Below are 27663 nucleotides of genomic sequence, written 5' to 3'. Positions count from 1 at the left end.
TGTATATTATAGACCCATCTCTCTCTCTCTTCTCCTATCCCCCTCTCACACCATCTATATTTATCTCTATCCCTCGATCACTGTCTCAATTACCATACCCTCCCATCTCTCTGTTCCTCTCTTTTATCTTTCTCCATATCTCTCAATCTCTTTAACCCCTCCTCCCCTCTCTCTCTCTCTCTCTCTCTCTCTCTCTCTCTCCCTCTGCCCTTTGTCTGTTTATCATGTAGCTTGGCAACACAAATAGAGCGTTGCTAACTCAGGGCCCTAAAGCAGATCATCCTTCCCAGGATCGTTTTCCTCCTCATCCTCGCTGGCATGGGGGGTTAGAGGGGGTGGGGGGAACGGAGGGGTGCAGGGGCGGCATCCTGGCACGGAAGATGAGGAGGGCCTGCTGCATGCCAACACCAACACCCCAGCTGATCCCATGGCCAAAGGGCTTCTGGCATGGCCCGGGACACACTCCTCAAAACAAGAACAGCACGCTCAAACAGACATGTGGAGTATGATCACACACACACACACACACACACACACACACACACACACACACACACACACACACACACACACACACACACACACAGACACAGACACACACACACACACACACACACAGACACACACACACACACACAGACACAGACACAGACACACACACACACACACACACACAGACACACACAGGCACGCTGATACAGCACTTTAAGGGATGCAATTAAGCACTTTGTCTCTCTGCATTCAGCCAGCGTGCAACTCCTCACTTCTCCTCCAAGACTGATTCCCTGTGTGTGTGCGTGCACTATCAGCGTGCACGTCCTCTCCTAAACACCCTGGCAGCAGACTTGAGTGAATTACAGTGGTTAAGTTTGATCAAATGGAGCAGGTAGTTTGTCATGGTGCTTAACTGCATGTGATGCTCTCATCTCACCTCCCTGAGTGGAATGAATTCACTCCTACTGAGATAATGGTATTAAAGAGAAGAGAAGCAGCTAGGGCCTGGGCTAATGCAATCACATCCACGCTACAGCAATTACAAGCCCCGATTACATTTGGCACACACACACGTGAGCAAGAGAGAGAGCATTTTTATGAAAAGTTGTAAATTATTTGGTAACATCCTTGAGTATCTCTCAGGGGGTGGGAGGGAGAGAGAGGGCGGGAGGGAGGGAGGGAGGGAGGGGGAGAGAGAGAGGCTTCTTAAAACTGTTACGATTCCGTTATAATTGTCGGTTTTCATCTGCGTTCTGTTCCTGTACACATTTAGAGGTCATAATGTTACCAGACTGTTCCCTGTCGTCCTACATAGTTTTTCACCTTTCCCTGACGGCAAATTATGACATCAGAGAAACGTTGAAACAGTTGAATTCCCACCAGTTAAAGGTTAGATTCAGGGTTGGTACCAATCCTCACCCTCTGGGTCTGCTTGGATGTCCAATACTATCTATACACTGAAGGGGAATACTACAAGTGTCACCCAATCACCATGGGTCCCATGACCACCTCCAGTATGCTGTTGACAGGAAACGGTGTAGACGGTATAGACATCATAGGAATCCAGTTCTGTAAAGCATAATCAGATGAAAGGTGATATTGGACTGGGGACCTGCAGAGAGAAAGGCAGAGACAGGAGAGATAGGGGAGAGAGATAGAGAAAGAGAGAGAGATAGAGGGGGGGAAAGAGAGAGAACGAGGGGGGGGGGGGGGGAGAGGTGGGGGACTATGTGTGATCTTTCCACTGCTCTCTGACCTCTAGTAGTAGTAGTAGTTTAGTACTACATGTCCAGGCCAGTTGGTGACAGCGCTGGTGTCTTTGATGTATGGTGTTTATGACGCAGCCATGATGAGAGCTCTCTGGAAAGGGACATATCTGGCCGATGACCTATGAGGTCTGGAGCTGCATCCATCTCCTCTAGCTAGCTCCCTGGTCTTTAGCCCCCTGGTCTGCACCATCAGCACCACCACTACCATTATCACCCACACTGAGATGTGTGGAGGGACTGGACTCTGAGCTGCACCTGCCTGGAAACACTAAGAGGCCTATAGTAAGAGAACAGAAGGGCTGAGTAATAAGGCCACTATGATGTAATGCACTGGGACCAATGGCTGTATTATGTGGTACTTTGAGAGAAGGGTCTATCAGATGGTTGATGGTTGGACCATTATCTCTCCATCTCAATCCCAGCTGTGTTGACTGTGTGTGTTCAGGCTGTGAATTCTCTGGGTCTATATAGTGTGTAACCAAAGCCCTCTGGATTCCTCCATTAGACATGGTTTATAAACACTATAACAGGCTGTGTGAGGAGATGACTGCTCTTCTCCTCTCTCCTCTCCTCTGTCCCGGTGGACGTTACCAGCTGGATTGGACCAGATGAGGTGGTCAGTGGTAACCACGACGGCCCGCGGTGTCACTGGCCACCGTTGCCCACTCACGGTGGTGTTTGTTTCATTAGGATAACACAGAATAACAGTCAGCCAGCCACAATTAGATTGAGGAATATAGTGGGATTAGGATGTGGTGTGTGTGTACTGTGTGTGTGTGTGTGAAGAGGCGTTCTCAGAACTCAGTGGTGAAAATAGCGATGCACCTGTTCCCAACCCCAGCTCCTTCCTCCCTTCTGTCCTTAGGCAATCCGTCCTTCTCTCTTTCTCTGCTCTTCCACAGTCACGCCATCCGTGCCAGACCCCTTCTGCTATGTTTACAACACACAGCCATCCTCTAGTTGTGGAACATAATGTGTAAAATGATACAATATATAATATGAATGAATGATATAATAATATGAGTGATGATGATGATAATGATGAGTGAAAAAGTTACAGACACACAAATATCAAACCCCCAAGACATGCTAACCTCTCACCATTACAATATCAGGGGAGGTTAGCATTTTGGGGGGGATATGATATTTGTGTGTCTTTAACTTTCTCACTCATCATTATACACAATTAATTCAGGATTATCCGTAATCATGGTAGCATCCACAGTGTTTAGAAACATATTCTATTCTTTTTTTGGGGGGGGGATCAGTTTAATATTGCAGATAGATTGTATCTTCTATCAATGTAATTGTCTGCATCACTTCCAATCCCCCATGTTTTTTATATATATACTCCCCTTTATTACTTTTCAACCCCGCCATCCTTTCCCTACTTGGAGTAAATTAGTGAACAACAATACCCAGGCCTCTACTTCCGGCCTATACTTACTATCTACACCTTATGGACACAGTTAATTTTACAATAATTCTATTATATATTTTTTTATTTTTTTATTTTTTTTGCTCCTGAACTTCTTCTACTCTCAACCTCTCCGATCATTTTCATGATGTCCATCCGGTTTGCTTCTATATGCCATATCTTTCTAACTGTGCTCTTTTCCAAAAGCTCCCAACATACAACCTATATACTTATTATGGACACAGTATGCTTACATTATTAGCTATCTTTGTTATTATTTGTTGTTATTTGTTATTAGTCCCATCCTTCAACTCTATTCAATACCTCCCATCTATCTCTTAACACCATCCATATAGGATTTCTATTTGCCATATATATTTCAACCGTACTGTGATGTTTTACAAAAGTTCTAAACCTTTCTATTCTCATTGCTTCTACAGATTGTGAATTAAAAATAAACATTTTTGCTAAAAGTATTATTATATTATTGATCGATTGACTATGACTTTTCAGATCACCCAGTAATGCTATCTGCAAGGTTAGCTCCAGGTAAATATTGCAATCCTTTAGCCATTCCTGGACCTGTGTCCAAAAACAAGCTACAAATGGACAGAACCAAAACAAATGATCTAATGATTCTCTCTTCACAGCAAAATCTGCAGAGCTGGGAAGATTGTATCCCCCATATAAATAACATTCTATTGGTAGCAAGAATTTTATATAATAATTTAAATTAAAAGATTCTAATTTTTGAATCCGGTGTCGTTTTGCGTGTCAGTTCATAAACACTATGCCATGGGATCGGTACGTCAAAAATCTCTTCCCAACTATTTTGCAATCTATATGGGACGGCTGTCAATCCTTTGGTCCTTAAGTGAAACTGATATACTTTTTTATTTATCACAGTTTTCCTTAACCAATTATGTTCTTTAATGCAAGGCCGACAGACAAGTTCCTTACTTTCACCCCCTTCCACTTTCCTCTTCCACTTTTGCGGTAAGGCTGCAATTATTTGGTTGTAATTTTGGGTAGAGCAGACATTTCCATATGTTTTTGTTAGCTGCATGTGCGACATAACTCCACCAGTCCTACCGATGATATCATTTACGAAGATTATACCTTTTTTAAACATTCTGTCAAAAAATTTAGTTTTTTTGTCAATTAGTATATTTGAATTTAACCACAATATTTGTTGCATTATTTGTTCTGTCGTTTCTGGAGGATTAAATTGAAATTGCAACCAACTTTCTATGGCTTGTTTTAGAAATAGTGATATTTGGGAGATGATTTCCTTTTCAAATAACTGCAAATGAGTTGTTGTAATCTGAATAAAGGGAAAAAGGCCTTTCTTGAACATTGGGTGAGACAATCTTACTAATTTGCTTGAGAACCAGTTCGGATTTAAGTATAACTTTTGTATGACTGAAGCTTTTAGTGATAGGTCTAATGCTATAATATTTAATAATTTCTGTCCTCCGAATTCATATTCATTATATAAATATGCCCTTTTAATTTTGTCTGGCTTGCCGTTCCAAATAAAATTGAATATTTTTTTCTCATATAATTTAAAAAACTGTTCTCTAGGCGTAGGCAAGACCATAAGCAAATAGGTAAACTGGGATAATACTAAAGAGTTAATCAGGGTGATTTTTCCACAAATTGACAGGTATTTTCCTTTCCATGGTAGTAAGATCTTATCAATTTTTGCTAACTTTCTATTAAAATGTATTGAAGTGAGATCATTTATTTCCTTTGGGATATGTATTCCGAGTATATCCACATCACCATCAGACCATTTTATTGGTAAACTACATGGTAATGTAAATTTTTTTATTTTTTAGTGATCCAATACGTAATATAGTACAATTGTCATAATTTGGTTGTAATCCAGAGAGGTTAGAAAATATATCTAGATCCTCTATGAGGCTGTGGAGGGATTCTAGTTGTGGATTTAAAAGAAAACATGAATCATCAGCGTACAATGACACCTTTGTTTTTAAGCCCTGGATTTCTAATCCTCTGATATTATTATTGGACGCTGATGATTCATGTTTTCTTTTAAATCCACAACTAGAATCCCTCCACAGCCTCATAGAGGATCTAGATATATTTTCTAACCTCTCTGGATTACAACCAAATTATGACAATTGTACTATATGATTTTAATAGCTAACATCTCGATGGCCACAATAAATAGATATGCCGATAGTGGACAACCTTTTTTCACTCCTCTTGACAGTTTAAAACTTTCTGAGAAATAGCCATTATTTACTATTTTACACCTAGGGTTACTATACATGATTTTGACCCATTTTATAAGAGATTCTCCAAAATTGAAATGCTCCAGGCATTTATATATAAACCCCAGTCGAACTTTATCAAATGCCTTTTCGAAGTCTGCTATGAATAGCAGGCCTGGTTTTCCATATTTTCCATAGTGTTCTATTGTTTCCAATACTTGCCTTATATTATCTCCAATGTATCTTCCATGTAAAAAACCTGTCTGATTAGAATGAATAATATCCGACAATACCTTTTTAATTCTATGCGCTATACATTTTGCTAGAATTTTTGCATCACAACACTGAAGTGTAAGGGGCCTCCAATTTTGTAAATGGACTGGATCTTTATATTTTCCACTTGTATCCTGTTTCAGTAATAATGAGATCAGACCTTCTTCTTGAGTGTCAGATACTCTACCATTTACATAGGAGTGGTTAAAACATGCTACTAACGGTCCTCCTAGTATATCAAAAAAAGGTTTGGCATACCTCGACTGGTATGCCATCCAACCCTGGAGTTTTCCCAGACTTAAAGTCTTTAATTGCATCCAGAAGTTCCTCCTCTGTAATTTCACCTTCACATGAGTCTTTCTGTGTGGCTGTTAATTTGACATTATCAATAGAAAAAACATCTCTACAATTAGCTTCAGTTAGAGGAGATGGAGGCGACTGAAAAGAAAACATATGCTTAAAGTAAAAAAAAAAAAAAAAAAAAAAAAAAAAAAAAAAGTACTTTGTTTCTTCCTTCAAAATATCATTTGGTGAATTATGGGTGACTCCGTCAATTGTAACCAGTTTCATTAAGTTCTTTTTGGTAGCATTCCTATGTTGAAGATTAAAAAATAATTTTGTGCATTTTTCCCCATATTCCATCCAGTTTGCTTTATTTTTATAATATATTACACTTGATCTTTCTTGAATAAGTTTCTCCATTTCTTTTTGTTTTTCCTCCAATTTATTCTGAGCCTCTATGTTACAGTTTATATTGCCATCTATCTGTTCTGTTAGACTTTCTATTTCCTTTGTTAGTATAAACTCTTTTGACCAAAATTGCTTTTGTTTTCGAGATGAGTACTGAATTGCATGGCCTCTAAAGGCACATTTAAAGGTGTCCCATACAATAAGGGGATTCGCTGAAACATATTCTATTCTTAATTACAATAAAAATTACTCCAAAATGACACAATACATTATTTACCATTCATTTCTATTGGGCACAAAATAATCTGAAACACAACCAAAACAAACAGCAAATGCATGCAACACATTTGTAGAATCACAAGCTTGATGTAATCATTGCGTGCTAGGAATATGGGACCAAATACTTAACTTTTGACTACTTTAATACACATATAAGTGAATTTGTCCCAATACTTTTGGTCTCCTAAAATGGTGGGACTATGTACAAGAAGTGCTGTAATTTCTAAACGGTTCACCCGATATGGATGAAGATACCCTCAAATTAAAGCTGACAGTCTGCACCATGGGCGGCTTGTTCAATAGGGCGATATGGGCGACGCATTGCCAAACGGGAAAAGGAAGGGATTTTTTTCCTAATCAATTATATCACGGCAACAGCAGTTATCAGTGTTCACGTCTGATCTGCCAGCCACTAAATGTCAAATCAGGCTAAAGTCGTGCTTCAAATGGCCCCGCCCGTTTTTTGGGCGATTTCAGTCAGGTTGAAAATCGCCCAGAAGTCTCTCATAGCCTGTCATGTAAAATCTATTTTTTTCACATTTCAAAGCTTTCAATACATTCTCTATGGGTGTCTGTGGGCATGCACTTACGCGCTTTCGTCATACGTGACGTAACGTTGAACGTAACTAAGACAATGGCGGCTAGCAGCATCTATGTTTCGACCTGCAGTGTGGCGTTATTTTATGTTTTTAATTTGTAGACTTAGTTTACAAACATTCTGCAAACATTCTGCTTTGGACTGATCTTCGGTTTTGGACTGATCTTGTTGATCGTGTACATACCCGCTACGAACGGACTAAATAATGAAAACGCTGCAGGCAGCTGTAATCCCAATACAGCTGGGAGACTTGGCTGGATGACAGAGTCCCGGACAGAGAAGTGGAGCCGGCCGGCTTCACCCTGGTCAGAGCGGACCGCGATCCTGGTAAGAGAGCGACTCTGTACCCCGACATTGAACTGCTTTCTGTGTCATTGAACCTTACTATTGTTGATAAAACAAGTTTACTGCAGAACGGAGACCAAGTAGAGACTTTTGGACAAGGTGGATAATTGTATAATATAAGGCAGTTTATTCAGAGGTAAAGATATCTGGAATCGCGTGCACGGACCCGTTCGTCAAACTCGTAGGGAGTTTATCAGAAGAGCCCCTAAACATTGTGTGCTGACATTTTATACAATAAAATGAAGTAGGTTGAATCTAGTAGTTCTGATCTTCTGATTGGTCCTGATGAGTTGGGCGAGGTCACCTCCAGGCTAGTGTCACTGTTGCATTGGCTCTGAGTCGGGTTCTCTGTCTTCAGATGTTCAGCCTAAGAGAAGAGGATTTGTGTGTGTGTGTGTGTGTTTGTTATCAGTGTGTGTGTGTGTGTGTGTGTGTGTGTGTTTGTTATCAGTGATGATGTGTGTGTGTGTGTGTGTGTTAATCAGTGATGATGTGTGTGTGTGTGTGTGTGTGTGTGTGTGTGGGTGTGTGTGTGTGTGTCCTCAGGGCAAGAACTCGTGAGTTGGAAGAACTGAGAGACCTATGGCGTGGGTGTTATCCTTAGCCACCTGCTGACAAGGCTGACAAGATAGGACTCTTGTTCATTATATTGAATACAAAGGCCCAACACAAAATGGGTCATGCACAAGATTTTAGTCAGACCAAGCTATAACATTATATATTTACTACGACAGTACATTCAACCAAAAGCTAATATAACAAAGGCATCAGAGATTATTTATAATCTGTCACAGAAACTGGAATCCATCTCCCCAGATCAGTCAATAAATGCTTCTGGTATTGACTTATATGCTGCCCCTGTCTTCATGTTGTTGCTGGACATATCTTTTTTAAAATGTGTGTAGGTCACCTAAATCATCAGAAAAATTGCCCCTCCTGAGAATTTTTTCAGGAGCCGCCACTGGTCTGCACTATAACCTCATAGTCATTGTGTCATTTCAAATCCAAACTGGCAAATCCATGCAAAGATGTTCTTCCATTGCTCATGTGTGTCCCACTGCTGGGGTTAAGGATAGCAGTTGGACCAGCCTGCCTGTCTAGTTTGAGACAGAGGAACATGATTCATGCTGATATAGTTGTCACAGGGGCTGTTGTGTGATGATAAGGACCTTGTCTTATGTTACCCCAGACATATGGTGTTTAGGAGGAGACCAGAGGGGAGCAGCTATAACCAGGACATCCAATAAACACCTCATAGATGTGCCTGGGAGTCATCATTGCATCTCCAGTGTCTAACCTTTAGGATTGTTAATGGGGAGATTGAGTTTAAAGGAGGGGTATGTGTGTGTGTGTGTGTGTGTGTGTGTGTGTGTGTGTGTGTGTGTGTGTGTGTGTGTGTGTTAGGCTTGGGTGATATACCGTTTAATATCGTATACCGGGTTATTTTGAAATACCAAATATATATTGGGGGCGGGGACACACAAATCTAAGATGTGTCAAATAAATGATATCCAGGTCAGGGCTCCAGCTATGCATTTGGTTTGCTAACTTGCTAGCTAAGTGGCTAGATGTCAAGATCAAGCTTTTTGGTTACAGCAGAGATATTAAATCCCCTCCTGGTTCAAGATCCCTGTTGCCTAAATTGTTTTGCGCATCCCCCCTAATAGCGCCCCTTGTGTGCAAATTCGGTAATAAGTGCACATCTGTTTGTGGCTGTTTCTGAATATCTGTGTGTTTTTCTATGTGTATATTTTGCTGTAGTATGTAACCCCTCCCAGCAGTGGTAGTGGTGGCTGGTTGTCTTGGCCAGTCCCCTAGCTGGGTGAGCCTGTGGTGGGGTGAGAACGTGGGGAGTTCTGTCTCAACTGCTGGGCTAACTTTAGCCTGACCAGGGCCTTGGCCCACAGGGAGAGGGAGGACAAGCCTACAAAAGACAGGCCGGGCTTGGCAAAGCTTTTGGTCTGGCTGGCTCAAAACAGTCAACCACATATCAACCACAGAATATAGCAGGAAGGATAACAACAACATGAGCATGGAAGAACATCTGTATACTTGTGCATAATATACATAGAGACTTACTTTACATTTGTAGAGACAGACAGACAGACAGAGTTAATTAAATGATTCTCCATGAAGTGTACATTGTCTCCCCCTGCCTCCTACCTCCTGTCTGCTGAGTGCTGTGTGGGTGTTGAGGTTGTTGTTGGGTCCGTTAGTCTCAGCTGTCTCAACCAGGTCAATGTGTCTCTCTTCTCTCCTTCACTGTGCTAATACATTGATACACTGCTACACACGTACTGTATGCAGTACATGTAGCCTGTGTACACATTTGCTGTCATACACTGTTTATCTCTCTCTCCAGGGCCGGTCCTGGACGTTCTTCCGCCCCTACTAGAATAGTCCCAGTAAACAAAATTACGTAGAAAAGACATCTAAAATATTTATTTTCCAGACGTTGAAGTTAGGTTATTTTTCGGTTCTGAATTAAAGTTGAAAAGATGGCATTTATACACAAGCTTACGCGCTGTATCCCGGGTGGCGCCATAACTCTACACAAATGCATTTAATTTCCGCCGGAAGTTGTTTGCACAACGTCTGCCGGTGTAAACACAGCGATGTCGACGCTAGCTTGGGAACACGGTTCTACTACTTTGACTGGAGATGGCGCTACTCTCCTCCACCCGAATTCAGTGCAGAACTGGGAGGATAACATGACGACGTGGCCCAACATAACGTACAGCAAGATTTGCTCCTACTTCGTGCAATCCATGGCAATAGATGGAAAAGCAATGGACAATCTGAAAGCCTCCGAGGCATATCAATATCTGCACAGCAACAAAGTCGGTTGTGTCATGTCATACAAACATGATCGTTTTGTTTATCTGAAAGCAAATGTAGAGCCTAGCCAGTGTTTGAACAATGCATGGCATAATGCTTGGGTGCTGGTAACTGAAGCTGGAGAAGTCAAAACTGCGGGATGTACGTGTGTTGCTGGACCAGGGAGATCTTGTTCCCACTCAGCTGCGATCCTGTGGAAGGTAATTATTTGACCATTGTAGCCTAGGCCTATGTCTTCTTTTCAAAACGCTATAAATCCATAAATTTGTTATTTAAAAAAAAACTATTTTGTGTTTTAATTTTCGTGTTTGCATTTATGAGGAAAAAACTATGTTAGGCCTACGACAGTTCTCCATTACGGACGTGAGCGCTCTGAAAGCGGCACTAAAGACTTTCAAACTTTCACAGACACCTCAAAACAGAAAGAACAAAGCCTTTAAAGCGAATTTCGTTTTGTATTAATTGTATCTTAATTTTTAAAAAAAATTCATTAACCAAATTCCTGGATTTAATAAATAAAAAATTAATATAGCAGACAGACAATAGATAATGACAACATAAGGCTCCGGCCTGAACTGGAGCTTATGCATGAACCGAACACTTGTTTATGAATAAACAATTAAAATGTCTCATTGCAATATTTTACATATTCATAATCATTACTTTTGCTGGTTCTTTGAGACAGCTTTTAGGTGCCGTTTAGATAAGCGCGCTCATAATTGAATTGAATTAGGATAATAACGAATTTTCTTCATATTCGTGTTACATCATATGACATGTGTGCAGTGAACCCATTATAATATCTATGCACTGTTTTTACTATATCTCTCTAGGTAGAAAATGCTGTGAGACAGGGGAAACCCGGGCGTGCCTGCACAGACGGACAGAACCAGTGGAATGCTGGGTCTAAAAGAAATGCTGGTCAGAGGAAGATGAAGTATGTCCGCTTCAAACGACACAACAGGAAGGATCTCTACCAGCCGCCACCAACTTCACCGCCATCCTCTACCACTCCAGAACCGGCACAGGAGGTGACACTCTTTAGGACTCATGAAGAGTGGAGGAAGAACGCACTTGCCTCACCAATGGCAGCACTTTTCAATTGCCCTGGGAATAGCCTCCTGCAGCTCTGCTTTAATGCTAATACCTCCTCCATCACCGAGCCAACACCATGTCCACACCTCCATCTCCTAAACCATGATGAGCACTGTTATGCTATAGCAGCATTTATGATGTATACTAAGGCACACGCAGGCAGGCACACACACACACACACACACACACACACACACACACACACACACACACACACACACACACACAATTCATGATGTAGCTATCGTGGGCATTGTTTGTCCCATCTCCAAAACAATCAACTGCCTTAGCAAAATACCGGTAGCAATGTTAATGTATGACAACTTCTTCATAATTAACAGTATTGTCAGCTTCATAGCTAAAGTTGCTGAACTTACCCTCAGATTCAAGTCTGCGTTTCTTTATCTGGGGGGAGGCAGTGGTCCGCTGGGTGAGTTGACGCCTCTTTGGCTGGGGAGGGCGATTGTATCCCAACCACAACTCTGGGAAAGGATTATCCTTGGTAGGTTTTTGGTCAACAAAGTGATAGGAACAAACAAAAACGTTGAGGGGTGGTTTCTTTAGATTCAATGCCTTCAGCCAGGTCCTTGATTCCGAGTCGGTATCAGGCTTGCGAAAAAATGTAAACAATGGAGCGCATGGACATTGCCTCTTCGTAGCTGGTTTGTGGTCGTAGCACTCTCTATCTAACCACTCGTTCAGGTGCTTTCTCAAGTTTTTGCAACCAACTACCGCACACGTCGTTCCCGAACCACTTTTCTTCATGTTGTAATTGTAATTTTAATATCCTCTTTGTCACTGCGATGTCAGTGCTTTGTCGGCACAACGGAGCTAGCTAGCAAAACAAACCCAGCCCGGCAGAACGGAAGTGGATTGCATCGACGGGAGGAGTTCAGGAAGTAGAGCGGAAACGGCTCAAAAACTTGTGTATAGACCGGACAAAATCTGAACCAAACATAGACGTCTGTAATTGGTTCAGATTTGGTCCGGACTGGACCAAAAACCAACGTCCGAGGACGTGGAAATCAAGGCCGGTGCGGACTGCACCTCCAGTCCAGACAGGACCAAAAAAAGATGTCCAAAAGATGTCGGTGTTGGTTCGTGATTAATGGGGTGTAGCCTAACATGTCGGCCCACAATGGAATTTTATGAATGCCCATCCATGTGGTAGGCCCACTGTTCGTAAAACAGGCCATTGTATTGGCTTTATTAGTCCTGATTCCTGTAACTAATCAATTTGTCTATTTAAGCTCTTAATATCAGCAACCCAACTTTATCAGGAGTTATCCAGAGCCTATTTGCAATGTGTTTACACAGCGGGAAATGCAGAAGTATTTTCTTTTTCGCAATGATCAGCTCGTAAAAATGTACAGATACAACTTGAAACCACTGATCATGACAATTTAGCCCAGAGGGTGAAACTCCTGGACAGCAGTTGTGAGTAGCCTGATTGCCCATTCCATATTGTCCATTTTACTTTGACCTGTTTTTAGGTTATGTTGTTTGTTAACATGTCAGCACATTTTATGTTTGATTGGGCACCATTTAGGTTAGGCTATTTGATCGGAGAAACCTGCATGATGTAAAAAGTTTCAGTCTCATTACATTGCCATACATTTTATCTCCAGCCTGTAGGCTACAGAAAAGGCCACATACTATTTCTACCACAGGCTATATCTGTTACATGATTTATGTTAGATAATTTTTTTGATGGAATGTTGGTGGAGCGCCGCAGCAATACGTCTCTCCGACAGCACCCTGGAGATGCGTGCTGGGAGTGGACAAGATAAATATTTTGCATCCCTGCCTTTGACAAAGTGGGCACTGCTTATCACAGGGCGGCATCAGCGCTCACATAAAACGCCCATATGCCACTGGTTGAGAGAAATTGACATTGTTTTGGGGCAGAATTATGTGAGGTTTTATGTGTTGTTGTTGGAGGAGCGTCTCGGAAGGTGGTGAGAACCATGAGCCTCCTAGGTTTTGAATTGAAGTCAATGTACTCAGGGGAGGACAGAAGCTAGCCCTCAATTATTTTCTGACGTGAATATATTTAGTGTAGTTTTATCTAAAAAGGATAAAACATTTTCACTGAGGAGGATTGTCCTCCCCTTCCTCCTCTGAGAATCCTCCACTGGAGGACAGGCTCATTGTTATGGCTGGAACGAAGTCAAACATGTAGTTTCCATATGTTTGATGTGTTTGATACCATTCCATTAATTCCATTCCAGCCCTTACAACGAGTCCGTCCTCCTATAGCTCCTCTGACACACACAGTTTAAAACGTACTCAAATACAAACGCACACAAAAGCCACAGCTCCCTGGGGGCTTGTATACCGGTGCCGGAGACATTTATCAGTCTGAGAGAGGTAGAGAGCGAGGGAGGAAAGAAAGGTATCTGCTTGGCTGGCTGAGTGCGTGGTTAGCGTACCTAATGGACCTGTGTGTGAGTTTGACTGAAGAGCAGGCACCAGCAGCAGCAGACCTAGGGGACAGAGCCCTGCTCCATGGCCCAGCCAGAGAGACTGATCCTGGGGGAGAGTGGACAGAGCCTCAGCCTGTCTGATGGTAACAAGATATTCTCCCTAACAGGCTGGTGATCATCATGGTGTCTCAGTTGATCTAAGTAGTGGGCTGTGATTGGTGAATGATGTGGAAGTGAGTAATGAGATAGAATGTTTTGCACACACCACACCCAGTCAACATTCAGTGCAGTGATAGAATCAGAGAGATGCTGTTTGAATTTCCTCTGGCGTAACGGTTGGTTGGCTTGCGTACACACATGCACACACAGGCTGAGCAAATGTGACCGGCCTGACTTTCACTAAGCCAAATGACATCTGTAAACAGAGATAAAAAAAAGATCATCAATTCATGTGGGACTGCTTTTATATTGACATTATTCCATTGACTCTGGGTCGCCAGGCAACAAACACACTTCCAACTGTCCTCTAGCCCTACATTAATATGAGTCTTTCTCTTTCAATAAGGACTGAACAGGGTTACCTATGATAATTATAATTATGCTCATTAGAGAAGCGTATGCTTGGCTTTATAGTGTTACACCAGGAGGGCACAGAGACTGCAGACATCACACACTTCAGGCCTGTTACAGACGAGCTGAATGACAACACGCCTAATGATACCACTGCCTTTTTGCTCTGTCTATCAACCTCTCTCTCCTTCTCCTTCTCGCTCTCTCTGTCTTCCTCTCTCTCTCTCTATCTTTCTCTCTCTGTGTCCCTTTCTCTCTCTCTCTCTCTCTCTCTCTCTCTCTCTCTCTCTCTCTCTCTGTCTGTCTGTCTGTCTGTCTGTCTGTCTGTCTGTCTGTCTGTCTGTCTGTCTGTCTGTCTGTCTGTCTGTCTGTCTGTCTGTCTGTCTGTCTGTCTGTCTGTCTGTCTGTCTGTCTGTCTGTCTGTCTGTCTGTCTGTCTGTCTGTCTGTCTGTCTGTCTGTCTGTCTGTCTCTCTCTCTCTCTCTGTCTCTCTTTCTCTTTCTCTCGCTATCTTTCTCTCTGTGTCCCTTTCTCTCTCTCAAATTCATAGACAGAGCTATGTATGAAAGAACTGACCATCCATGATGTCAAAAATATATTTTTAACCATGTTTTGAGGCTATATAGTGTTCGTTTACATGTACTTTGTTTACAAACATTGGAGTAAAACAAGCTCATATTTTGGGTTCTGATGGGGTAACGACAGTTTAACTAAGCTCATGAGGTATTTATAAGTTATATTCTTTAAGAATCAATGGGTACATATCATTAATTTATAAGTCCGAAAATGGATGTAGCAACTGCAGATTGCCCCTTTAAGAGTCTGCTTACCATAGCAGTGTCACCCTTATTTTAATCTCCTCTTAAATATCACACATTTCTCTGGTTATTATCTGTCTCTGGTCTAACACAAGCAGCTGTGAATGCTAAATGGACAGGACTGTTAAATGTCTATTGAGATGGCTGGTAGAGGATGGGTGGCAGGGTGTTTATGTGGAGACATTCTCATGTTTCTCATGCTGATATGACTCTTGTATGCGTGTGTGTGTGAGGGTGGTGGGTGTGTCTCTGCAGGAAGGAATACTTGTTTTTATTTGTAGTTGAGGTCACCCTAAGTGTTTTGGGCAAAGGGGGTGTGTCTGGCTGGTTGTTTTTGGCGGTGTCTGAATGGATGTGTTTGTTTGTGATGTTTGCTGAATTGCATACTACTTGTTCATGCAGAAGCGAAGCGGAGGTCAAACGTTTCTATTTGTGAGAGTGTGTGTAGTAGGGTGTGTGTGTTCACCGTGTTGTCTGTACTCTCTGCTCTCCTCGGGGTAATTTAAGAGGTGCTGACATGCCTCCTGTGTTTGTGTGGGTCTATTTGTGGGCCCGGGTTTTGATTGCACCAAGCAGGAAGGAGAGGGGTCTTGGGCTGGGTGTGGGGAGGGCTGCTCCTCCCTCCTCCTTCTCCAGGGTGGTAGTATTTCAGGCTCACTGGACAGTAGGGACAGGCTCGTAAATATACGTTTTATTGCTGAGCTGCTATGCCGGGTTAGCCCGGGTCATTCAGCGAGAGATCAGCTTCGTGATTGATGATCCCCCCAGTGCCAGGGGGAAGGGGCACAGGGGGGCAAGGGGGCATGTCACAAAGCGGAAGCAGTGTACATGGCAAGGCTGGCACTGCCCGCTCTCCCCCTGGGTTCCCCCTGACTCCCCCTGCCCCTCTCAACCAGCATTCATCCCTCTCAACACAGCAGGTGCTACAGCCTCACACACACACACTGTGTATGGCTGCAGTAAGAACATCTTCAGTCCTCTCCCACCTAATACCTCACACTGAAACATATACCTTTGGTCCTCAAGGGTCACCACCCAGTAGGTTTTTTCAGGGGCACAGATGTTTTTTTTAGGGGCACAGATGTTTTTTTCAGGGGCACAGATGTTTTGTTCAGGTGCACAGATGTTTTTTTCAGGGGCACAGATGGTTTTTTCAGGGGCACAGATGGTTTTTTCAGGGGCACAGAAGGTTTTTTCAGGGGCACAGATGGTTTTTTCAGGGGCACAGATGGTTTTTTCAGGGGCACAGATGTTTTTTTCAGGGGCACAGATTGTGTTAGAACTCTAACATTCAGCTGTTGGAGGTGCTCACTGTTTAGGCATCAGCCACTTGTCTTATGCTCCTATTCTTGTTACAAGGTCATGTTAGCAGGAATAGATGGGGTGGGAAAGACTGTTTCTGAATTAATAATGTAGGCCTATAGCTGGAGAGTAAACATTTTTTTCAATGCACTGGAGTGAGGGATGCTTGGTAGTTTGGCAGGGGGTGGTTGGGTCCTGTGGTATAAGGACCACAGAGATTTCTTTATTGGCTGCCTCAAATGGGCAATGTTCAAAGCTTTTGAGAAAACATCTGATGGAGCCTTTGAGTGCTCCCAGATTGGCAATGTGAATAGCAGCTTTCATACCTCCTCTAATGTGTGTGTGTGTGTGTGTGTGTGTGTGTGTGTGTGTGTGTGTGTGTGTGTGTGTTTATGTGCGTGCGTGTGAGAGCGGGGGCGGGGGAGGTGTGTTTAAGAGGTTTAACTGCGTGTGTGTCTTCAAGGTTTGGGTTTGTGTGTATCCAGCACGTAAATAAATCTAGGCGTAGGCAAAAGGCTTTCAGGGGGCTTTTCACATGTTGATGTCTCAATCCATCACAGGGATTCTATAGAGCTGCCTTTTCATGTATTTATGGAAGAAGAGAGTAGCAGGGGAGGAAATAAACAAACACAGGTCTTTTCTCTCTGTGTGTATCTACTCTGAAGGAGAGAAAAACCCCACGTGTACCGTAAGTGTTGAGACTTGTTCAGGCAGCCTTTTTAAATCACATAGCACTCAGTGCATTTATCTGTCTAGCAATTTAGTTTTTCTGTTATGTTTTTCTGATTTAATTCTTCACTAGAACCAAAAGGGTTCACACACATTTCATAACGCAGTTTGTGTTTTGGTTCTATTTTTGTAACTATTGGTACAGCGCACTGGTCATACAAATAGCTCAGACTTAATTCGTACAGGGACAGATTTACCTATCCTTATTACCTGTGCTAAGTTTACACCTGCTATTTTTAATAGGGAACGGATTACATAAAAACCATGCAAAAAAGTGACCGACTGGGCACAGACATCAGTTTGATTTACATTTGGTTGAGTTGTCAACCAACGTGAATTCAACGTGTAATCAACCAAAAATTTTACCCTGCCATTGGATTTAGGTTAAAAATGTCCTTACGTTGATTACTTTTTGCGAATCCAATCAGTTTTCCACGTTGATTCAACATCAACATATTGAGTTTTTGGATTGAAATGACTTGGAAACAACGTTGATTCAACCTTTTTTTGCCCAGTGGGGACCTTATTTACTCCTATCTCATTCCTAAGCACAGAGTGGACAGACAGTGGTACATAGTCAGACAGACTACAGGCAGACCCACTGTTAGAGCATTTGTTATAGCAGGCTAGCACAGCAAGCAGGCATGTAGTCACTGAGTGAAACGGCTTGACTGATGTATAGCCCAGCACGCTCCTCAGAGAATCAGAGAGTAGCACTCTGTCTTCACCTAGTGGTGCTATAGTGAACTGCAGGGCCTCCTATGTTGTTACACAATCTATGAGTTGTGGGTTTGTTTCCCACGGGGGGCCAGTATAAAAAAATATGTATTCACTAACTGTAAGTCGCTCTGGATAAGAGCGTCTGCTAAATGACTAAAATGTAAATGGTTACAGTGGGGGAAAAAATTATTTAGTCAGCCACCAATTGTGCAAGTTCTCCCACTTAAAAAGATGAGAGAGGCCTTTAATTTTCATCATAGGTACACGTCAACTATGACAGACAAAATGAGAAAAAAAAATCCAGAAAATCACATTGTAGGATTTTTAATGAATTTATTTGCAAATTATGGTGGAAAATAAGTATTTGGTCAATAACAAAAGTTTCTCAATACTTTGTTATATACCCTTTGTTGGCAATGACACAGGTCAAACGTTTTCTGTAAGTCTTCACAAGGTTTTCACACACTGTTGCTGGTATTTTGGCCCATTCCTCCATGCAGATCTCCTCTAGAGCAGTGATGTTTTGGGGCTGTCGCTGGGCAACACGGACTTTCAACTCCCTCCAAAGATTTTCTATGGGTTTGAGATCTGGAGACTGGCTAGGCCACTCCAGGACCTTGAAATGCTTCTTACGAAGCCACACCTTCGTTACCCGGGCGGTGTGTTTGGGATCATTGTCATGCTGAAAGACCCAGCCACGTTTCATCTTCAATGCCCTTGCTGATGGAAGGAGGTTTTCACTCAAAATCTCACGATACATGGCCCCATTCATTCTTTCCTTTACACGGATCAGTCGTCCTGGTCCCTTTGCCGAAAAACAGCCCCAAAGCATGATGTTTCCACCCCCATGCTTCACAGTAGGTATGGTGTTCTTTGGATGCAACTCAGCATTCTTTGTCCTCCAAACACGACGAGTTGAGTTTTTACCAAAAAGTTCTATTTTGGTTTCATCTGACCATATGACATTCTCCCAATCCTCTTCTGGATCATCCAAATGCACTCTAGCAAACTTCAGACGGGCCTGGACATGTACTGGCTTAAGCAGGGGGACACGTCTGGCACTGCAGGATTTGAGTCCCTGGCGGCGTAGTGTGTTACTGATGGTAGGCTTTGTTACTTTGGTCCCAGCTCTCTGCAGGTCATTCACTAGGTCCCCCCGTGTGGTTCTGGGATTTTTGCTCACCGTTCTTGTGATCATTTTGACCCCACGGGGTGAGATCTTGCGTGGAGCCCCAGATCGAGGGAGATTATCAGTGGTCTTGTATGTCTTCCATTTCCTAATAATTGCTCCCACAGTTGATTTATTTAAACCAAGCTGCTTACCTATTGCAGATTCAGTCTTCCCAGCCTGGTGCAGGTCTACAATTTTGTTTCTGGTGTCCTTTGACAGCTCTTTGGTCTTGGCCATAGTGGAGTTTGGAGTGTGACTGTTTGAGGTTGTGGACAGGTGTCTTTTATACTGATAACAAGTTCAAACAGGTGCCATTAATACAGGTAACGAGTGGAGGACAGAGGAGCCTCTTAAAGAAGAAGTTACAGGTCTGTGAGAGCCAGAAATACTTATTTTCCACCATAATATGCAAATAAATTCATTAAAAATCCTACAATGTGATTTTCAGGATTTTTTTTTCTCAATTTGTGTCACACCCTGGCTCTGGGGACTCTAGTATGTTGAGCCAGGGTGTGAGTTTTCATTTGTTTATGTTCTAGTTGTTGTATATCTATGTTGGCCAGGGTGGCTCCCAATCAGAGACGGCTGTAGCTCGTTGTCTCTGATTGGGAGTCATACTTAGGTAGCCGTTAGGCATTCATTATTTGTGGTTTCTTGTTCCGTGTTGGTTCGTGTGTGTAACCAGGGACGTCACGTTTTCGTTTTGTTGTTTTTGTTCGTGTGTTCATTCATTTAATAAAATGTTCGCATTCAACGCTGCGCCTTGGTCCTCCTCTGTAGATGACGATCGTGACAATTTGTCTGTCATAGTTGATCATACTGACCTATGATGAAAATTACAGGCCTCTCTCATCTTTTCAAGTGGGAGAACTTGCACAATTGGTGGCTGACTGAATACTTTTTCCCCCCACTGTATATAAAACATTAAGGACACCTTCCTAATATTGAGTTGCACCCCCCCTTTTTGCCCTCAGAACAGCCTTGGGGCATGGACTCTTCAAGGTGTTAAAGAGTTCCACAGGGATGCTGGCCGATGTTGACTCCAATGCTTCCCACAGTTGTGTCAAGTTGGCCGGATGTCTGTTGGGCCACTTAAATGTTTTGTTTGTCACATTCACCCTCTGATTGGCACACATACACAATCCATGTCTCAGTTGTCTCAAGGCTTGAAAATCCTTCTTTAAACTGCCCCCCCCCCCCCCCCACCCCCTTCACCTACACTGATTGAAGTGGATTTAACAAATGACATCAATAACTTTCACCTGGATTCACCTGGTCAGTCTATGTCATGGAAAGAGGTGTTCTTAATATTTTGTACACTCAGTGTATGTCTCTGTGTGTGTGTGTGTGAGTGATGACAGCCAGGGCTTACTTCAGACAGGCCTAGGATCAGATGCCACATGCACCTACACTGAGCCCTCTGAATCAGGGCTCTTTTTGCGTCCCTGTCTTTTATGGGCAATCGGGTTTAACAGGGGGGCTTTGTGCAGAGGCGGGGCGGGCAGAGGATAGCATACCGTGATGGCTCCATTGTTCCCAGCACACGTCTGTGCTCTAACACACCGTTATACCACTGTGATACTGGGAACCTCAGACTCACAGAGCACTGCCTCTCTGATCCACTGGCACTGGACATAAGCCTAGGACTGGCCTGATCCCTGATCCTTCACCTCTGACCTCTTATCCCCGCTGGTCCGTTCTCTATACCTTCTCTCTCATTCTTTCTGTTTTGTCTCATCTCTATCCCTTTTCTTTGTCCTCTCTTCTCTTTCCACATTTCTCTTCTCTCTCATCTCTGTCCTCTTCTCTCCCCTCTTCACTCTCCTCTTCCCTGCAACTCTTCATCGTGTCATTGCAGTAAATGAGAATGTGTTCTCTGTCAAGTTACCTCTCAAAACAAAGGTTAACGACACAATAAATAACAAATCCTTCTCTCCTCTCTCAGGAATGAAGCGTCCGTTCAGCCCATCCTCTGTATTGGATATGGAGGAGGACAGGAACGGGTTAGGAGTGGGGGTGGGGTTGACCCTGGACAGCGAGGCGTGCTGTGACCCCCAGGAGGAGGGGGTAGTCCTGGGGGAGCAGCCAGGACCAGGTGGGGGCGCCCTGCCCTCCTCTGACCACAGCAGGCCCAAGAGGGAGAGGAAGCAGCGTAGCTACACACTGTGTGACGTGTGTAACATCCAGCTCAACTCCCCAGCCCAGGCCCAGATACACTACAACGGCAAGTCTCACCAGAAGAGACTCAAACAGATAAGCAACGGGAAGATCCAGCATGGCAACACAGGTAGGACAACCCACCCACTTTCTGCCCTATTCTGCAGCTGTACCCTACTCTACCCCTAGACTGTTAGAAAAAAGGGTTCCAAAAGGGTTCCGCAGCTGTCCCCATAGGAGAAGCCTTTTCGGTTCCAGGTAGAACCCTTTTTGGTTCCGGGTAGAACTCTTTTGGTTTCCATATATAACCCTCTGTGGAAAGGGTTCTACATGGAACCCAAAAGGGGTTCTTGAAAGGGTTATTCTATGGGCATAGCCGAATAACCATTTTTGGTTAAAGATATAACACTTTTTTCTAAGAGTGTACAGTACCCTATTCCACTATAAAACTCTAAGGCTGCTCACGTCTGTACCTCCTTACCAGGTGAGGAGAGAAATGATAGTGTGCACACTTTTGACAAAATGTGAATATGAGTTCTACCCCCCAATGACACATAAAGCTACATTATATAACCTAATAAGGTGCATCGGTACTGTGTTCTACCTGTTTCATCATACTTTCAGTACATTTCTAAGAGGATGCTGTGATAATGAGTATGACAAGTGAACATGGAGTGCTGCTACAGATGTAGGATCTTAATTTGATCACCCTGTCGCAGGAGAACTTTCCACATTGAAATTTCAGACATGATTTTCCTTTAAGAAAAATGTATCAACCCCTACAAAAATGTCCATTAATTATAATCCACATAATAATTCACATTTCTTGTTGCTGCAGGATTATTTTCCTGCTGTAGCAAACTGTCTCAATCTGTATAGATGTGTTGTGCCCTGGCTCTCAGTACAGGAGTACTAGTGTAATGTAGAAGTGTGTATGGAAGTGTGTAAGAGTAGAAGTGTGTATGGTGCTATATAGTCTTCCCTAGCCTGAGGCTGGACACAGAGGGAGGAGAACAAAGCTGAGTTAAGTCATTAATTGACTGACTAATTAATTGCTGGTTATTTTAGATCGTTCTTGTTCCTGCTCGCTCCAGGGTAGCTACTGCAGTGGCTGCAGTGGAGTTGCAGGTTTTCCCCATAGCTTTGAATATATAGTGAAACTGGCTACATGTTATAATGTTAGTCCTTTCTGTCTCCCACTCTCTCTTTGCTTGTAACCCTCCTACGCAGCTCGAAAACACTCTCACAAACCTGGAGAACCTGCTCTCAAACACTCATCACTCACTCTTGAATACTCTCTCTATCTCTATATCTCTCTCTCTCACACACACATGTGCACACACACACCTGCGCGCGCGCGCGCACACACATCTCCGCATGAAAACTACTCTGACCCACTTCAGGTGCAGAAATCTCGTACAAACAGCACTTAATTACATAGCAACAGAGAGCACGGCAACGCTTGCCATGGCCACAGATTCTTTGGCCCTGATTGGCTGCTGGCAGGCTGCTGGAAGGCTGCTGGCAGGCTGCTGTAGGCATGGTGGTGCAGTGTGTTTCTACTCCAACCCTGTAGGGGGCAGCAGTGGGGACAGACCTCCCTTGAGACTGCCTGGAAACCATGGAACATCTGACTCAGCACTAGAGGAAGGTACACAAACAGTCAATAGTCACCCGCTTAGGTCGTTCAGATAACTGGCTTTGGCAGTTAGTATACACCTGGGATGGCTGTTCTTAAACACAATGTAGCAGCAGTAATCTGGAAAGCAGAGAGATCACGATACACCCATACAAACATACCACCTCTCCTCTCCTCCTCTCTTCTCCTGTCTCCTCTCCTTCTAGCCTCTCTCTCTCTCTTCTCTTTTGTCTCTCTCTTACTCTCACTCTCTCCCTTCCCCTCTCTCCCTTCCCCTCTCTCTCTCCCCCCTCTCACCCTTCCCCTCTCTCACCCCCCCCCCCCCCCCCCCCTCTCTCTCTCTCTCTCTCTCTCTCTCTCTCTCTCTCTCTCTCTCTCTCTCTCTCTCTCTCTCTCTCTCTCCCTCTCTCTCTATGTAGTGACACAAGGAATAGTTGGCTTAATAATTCAGCCATGCTGCCTGCAGGTGTGTTGCTCATGTGGACGCCCTTCTTTGCAGTCCTCCCAACCGTCCTCCTTTCCCTTTCCTGATTGCTTCATTGCTTCAGTGAGCCAGCACGCAGAGCCCAGTCCAATGCCTTGTGGCCAGTCAGTCTTTAAGAAGGATGGGCAGAATGAGGCCTGACGTGGCCACTGACCGTCACTGTCTAAGGAATGGGTCAGCTAGGGCAAGGTCTGACTCAGACCAACACACACACATACACACACCCATGCTTTGTCCCTAGCACCCTGGCACAGCTCCGGCAGCAGAGAGAGATGGGGTGAGAGAGAGAGAAGGGGAGGGAGTGTGTGAGTTTGTGTGGTGTACGGTGCAGATTCCCTCTGACACACAGTCACAATCATGCAGCCTTATCTCTGCTCACCTTCTGCTGACTCCCACAGGCCCACAGCCTCAGTTCACACACACACACACATGTTGTTTGCAAGCTTTGTGGATGTTGAAGGGTGCGTGATGTGTGTTTCGAGTAAATGTGTATTCCTGTGTGTGTGTGTGTGTGAGTGTGTGTGTGTGTGTGTGTGTGTGTGTGTGTGTGTGTTTGTGTGTGTGTGTGTGTGTGTGTGTGTGTGTGTGTGTGTGTGTGTGTGTGTGTGTGTGTGTGTGTGTGTGTGTGTGTGTGTGTGTGTGTGTGTGTGTGTGTGTGTGTGTGTGTGTGTGTGTGTGTGTGTGTGTGTGTGTGTCTTCCAACGAATCCTCTCCATGTCGGCTTGTGTTACCCTTCCTCTTTGCTTCACTGAACTGACAGAGGGTCCCGGCTTTTCTGCTCTCTCTCTCTCAATTCAATTTCAATTTTTCAATTTAAGGGCTTTATTGGCATGGGAAATGTATGTTAACATTGCCAAAGCAAGTGAAGTAGATAGTAAACAAAAGTGAAATAAACAATAAATATTAACAGTAAACATTACACTCAGAAGTTCCAAAAGAATAAAGACATTTCAAATGTCATATTATGTATATATACAGTGTTGTAACAATGTGCAAATAGTTAAAGTACAAATGGGAAAATAAGTCAACATAAATATGCGTTGTATTTACAATGCTGTTTGTTCTTCACTGGTTGCCCTTTTCTTGTGGCAACAGATCACAGATCTTGCTGCTGTGATGGCACACGGTGGTTTTTCACCCAGTAGATAAGGGAGTTTATAAAAAATGGGTTTGTTTTCGAATTCTTTGTGAATCTCTGTAATCTGAGGGAAATATGTGTCTCTAATATGGTCATACATTTGTCTGGAGGGTAGGAAGTGCAGCTCAGTTTCCACCTCATTTTGTGGGCAGTGTGCACATAGCCTGTCTTCTCTTGAGAGCCAGATCTGCCTACGGCGGCCTTTCTCAATAGCAAGGCTATGCTCACTGAGTCTGTACAAAGTCAAAGCTTTCCTTAAGTTTGGGTCAGTCACAGTGGTCAGGTATTCTGCCACTGTGTACTCTCTGTTTAGGGCCAAATAGCATTCTAGTTTGCTCTGTTTTTTTGTTAGTTCTTTCCAATGTGTCAAGTAATTCACTTTTTGTTTTCTCATGAATTGGTTGGGTCTAATTGTGTTGTTGTTGTTGTCCTGGGGCTCTGTGGCGTCTGTTTGTGTTTGTGAACAGAGCCCCAGGACCAGCTTACTTAGGGGACTCTTCTCCAAGTTTCTTTTTCTTTTTTTTTCTTTTTTTCAGGGGGTAGATCAGCTTAATATTGCAGATAGATTGTAACTTCTATTAATGTAATTGTCTGCATCACTTCCAATCCCCCATGTTTTTTATATATATACTCCTCTTTATTACTTTTCAACCCCGCCATCCTTTCCCTACTTGGGGTAAATTAGTGAACAACAATGCCCAGGCCTCTACTTCCAGCCTATACTTACTATCTACACCTTATGGACACAGTCAATTTTACAATAATTATATTTTATTAGTTTTTTTGTTTTTTGCTCCTGAACTTCTTCTACTCTCAACCTCTCCGATCATTTTCATGATGTCCATCCGGTTTGCTTCTATATGCCATATCTTTCTAACTGTGCTCTTTCCCAAAAGCTCCCAACATACAACCTATATACTTATTATGGACACATTATTAGTTATCTTGTTATTATTTGTTGTTATTTGTTATTAGTCCCATCCTTCAACTCCATTCAATACCTCCCATCTATCTCTTAACACCATCCATATACTCTTATCCAAGTTAATCTCTCTGTAGGTGATGGCTTTGTTATGGAAGGTTTGGGAATCGCTTCCTTTTAAGTGGTTATAGAATTTAACGGCTCATTTCTGGATTTGGATAATTAGCGGGTATCGGCCTAATTCTGCTCTGCATGCATTATTTTGTGTTTTTTTGTTGTACACAGAGGATATTTTAGCAGAATTCTGCAATTTGGTGTTTGTCCCATTTTGTGAATTCTTGGTTGGTGAGCGGACCCCAGACCTCACAACCATAAAGGGCAATAGGTTCTATAACTGATTCAAGTATTTTTAGCCAGATCCTAATTGGTATGTCAAATGTTATGTTCCTTTTGATGGCATAGAAGGCCCTTCATGCCTTGTCTCTCAGATAGTTCACAGCTTTGTGGAAGTTACCTGTGGCACTGATGTTTAGGCCGAGGTATGTATAGTTTCTTGTGTGCTCTAGGGCAACGGTGTCTAGATGGAATTTGTATTTGTGGTCCTGGCAACTGTCAGGGCCCAGGTCTGACAGAATCTGTGCAGAAGATCTAGGTGCTGCTGTAGGCCCTCCTTGGTTGGTGACAGAAGCACCAGATCATCAGCAAACATAAAGACATTTGACTTCAGATTCTAGTAGGGTGAGGCCGGGTGCTGCAGACTGTTCTCTCTCTCTCTCTCTCTGTCTCTCTCTCTCTCTCTCTCTCTCTCTCTCTCTCTCTCTCTCTCTCTCTCTCTCTCTCTCTCTCTCTCTCTCAAAACCCCAGCACAGGGTGATGGGCAACAACAGTGAATCTAAAAAGTCTTTCATTTCAGCTTCAGCTGTATATGACGGTAAAACTTTACTTAAAGCATTCAGGTATAATGCATTGGTAGTTGTTATAAGCATGTATAAGCCCCTGTTGTGTTTTATAAATCAACTGAAATATGTTATTTCTTTCTGTGGTATTTTGTTTTACATATTCTAAATGGCTACTATACTTTTTACATTTCGTGGTCATTTTGTGGTCATTTCGTGATTATTTTCAAACCTCTTCAAACTACTCCTATAACAAAATAAGAACTGAGAAACAGATGATGCTAAAACAAGTATCATTTATTAGAAAATATGATATTGTATTATTTGGAATGCAAATGAACAATGTCCTGTATGGGAACGTTATTCAGTGTTTCCCCTTGTTGGACTGACGGCGGAGGCGGCGGGCTCTCTTCTTAGTTGAACCACGGGTGGTCACCAAAACTGGTGCGGTTTGAGCATCTTTACAGCTGTCTGTCTCCCTCTCAGCTCCTCTCTCCTTTTGCTCATCTCCATGGAGCTCTAATGCGACCATTATCTATGGAAACAAATTATTAGGAAAACAAAACCATATTTTAATTCATGTTCCAAGGTCAAATGAATTGATAACAATGCAGTGATTTCTTAAGTCTTTACAGTGACATGTAAGTAATACTGTATGTCAGCTTAGGCAATATATATATAACTACAAAGGGTAAATGTCACTATTTGGACCTATTCTATTGTTGTTCTTAAAGCCTTTCTCAGACCCCCTCATACCCCTAATCTCTCTTTCACATCACATTACCTGCAGTAGTCCTCTCACACTGATGGTGAGCAGCAGGCCCATTCCGTACAACCAGCAGCAGAGAGCCAGAAACATGCAGCATGCAGCCTCTATCCTCCTCTCTTCTGCCCCATTAATCACTTCCACCATCTTCTTCCACACAAGCTCACTTGCTCCCGCTCTCTCCCTACTACTGAGCTCAGCTACTCGGGGGCGAAGCGTTCTGAGGCTGGCCGTAGAATCACTGGTTGTCTGGTGCAAAGCACTAACATCTCTGTATTTCTGGTCAATACTGTTTCTGGTCTGGGTGGTGGTGGGCTTGTCCAAGCCACAATGGCCCATAGGGCAGGAGCCTATCTCCTGTTTTTGTAGCATGAGGCAGCTTGATGTA

At 43.2% G+C, this 27663-nt stretch overlaps 1 protein-coding gene across 1 annotated transcript in view; it reads left to right on the top strand.

Moving 5' to 3' along the window:
- Positions 1-27663, top strand: part of LOC311104443 (zinc finger protein 385C-like) — a gene marked incomplete at both ends in the record, with an annotated part of 664983 nt that overhangs the window by 536183 nt on the left and 101137 nt on the right. The window contains one exon of the mRNA XM_084146280.1: positions 21219-21560. Within this exon, the coding sequence (XP_084002406.1) occupies positions 21219-21560 (342 nt within the window). The remainder of the gene's footprint in view (positions 1-21218; positions 21561-27663) is intronic.

Source organism: Coregonus lavaretus (genome assembly GCF_964263955.1).
Source record: "Coregonus lavaretus genome assembly, chromosome: 28".
Classification (NCBI taxonomy): Eukaryota; Metazoa; Chordata; class Actinopteri; order Salmoniformes; family Salmonidae; genus Coregonus; species Coregonus lavaretus.
The sequence above is the reverse complement of the archived record's forward strand: the minus strand, read 5'-3'. Positions and strand labels throughout refer to the sequence as shown.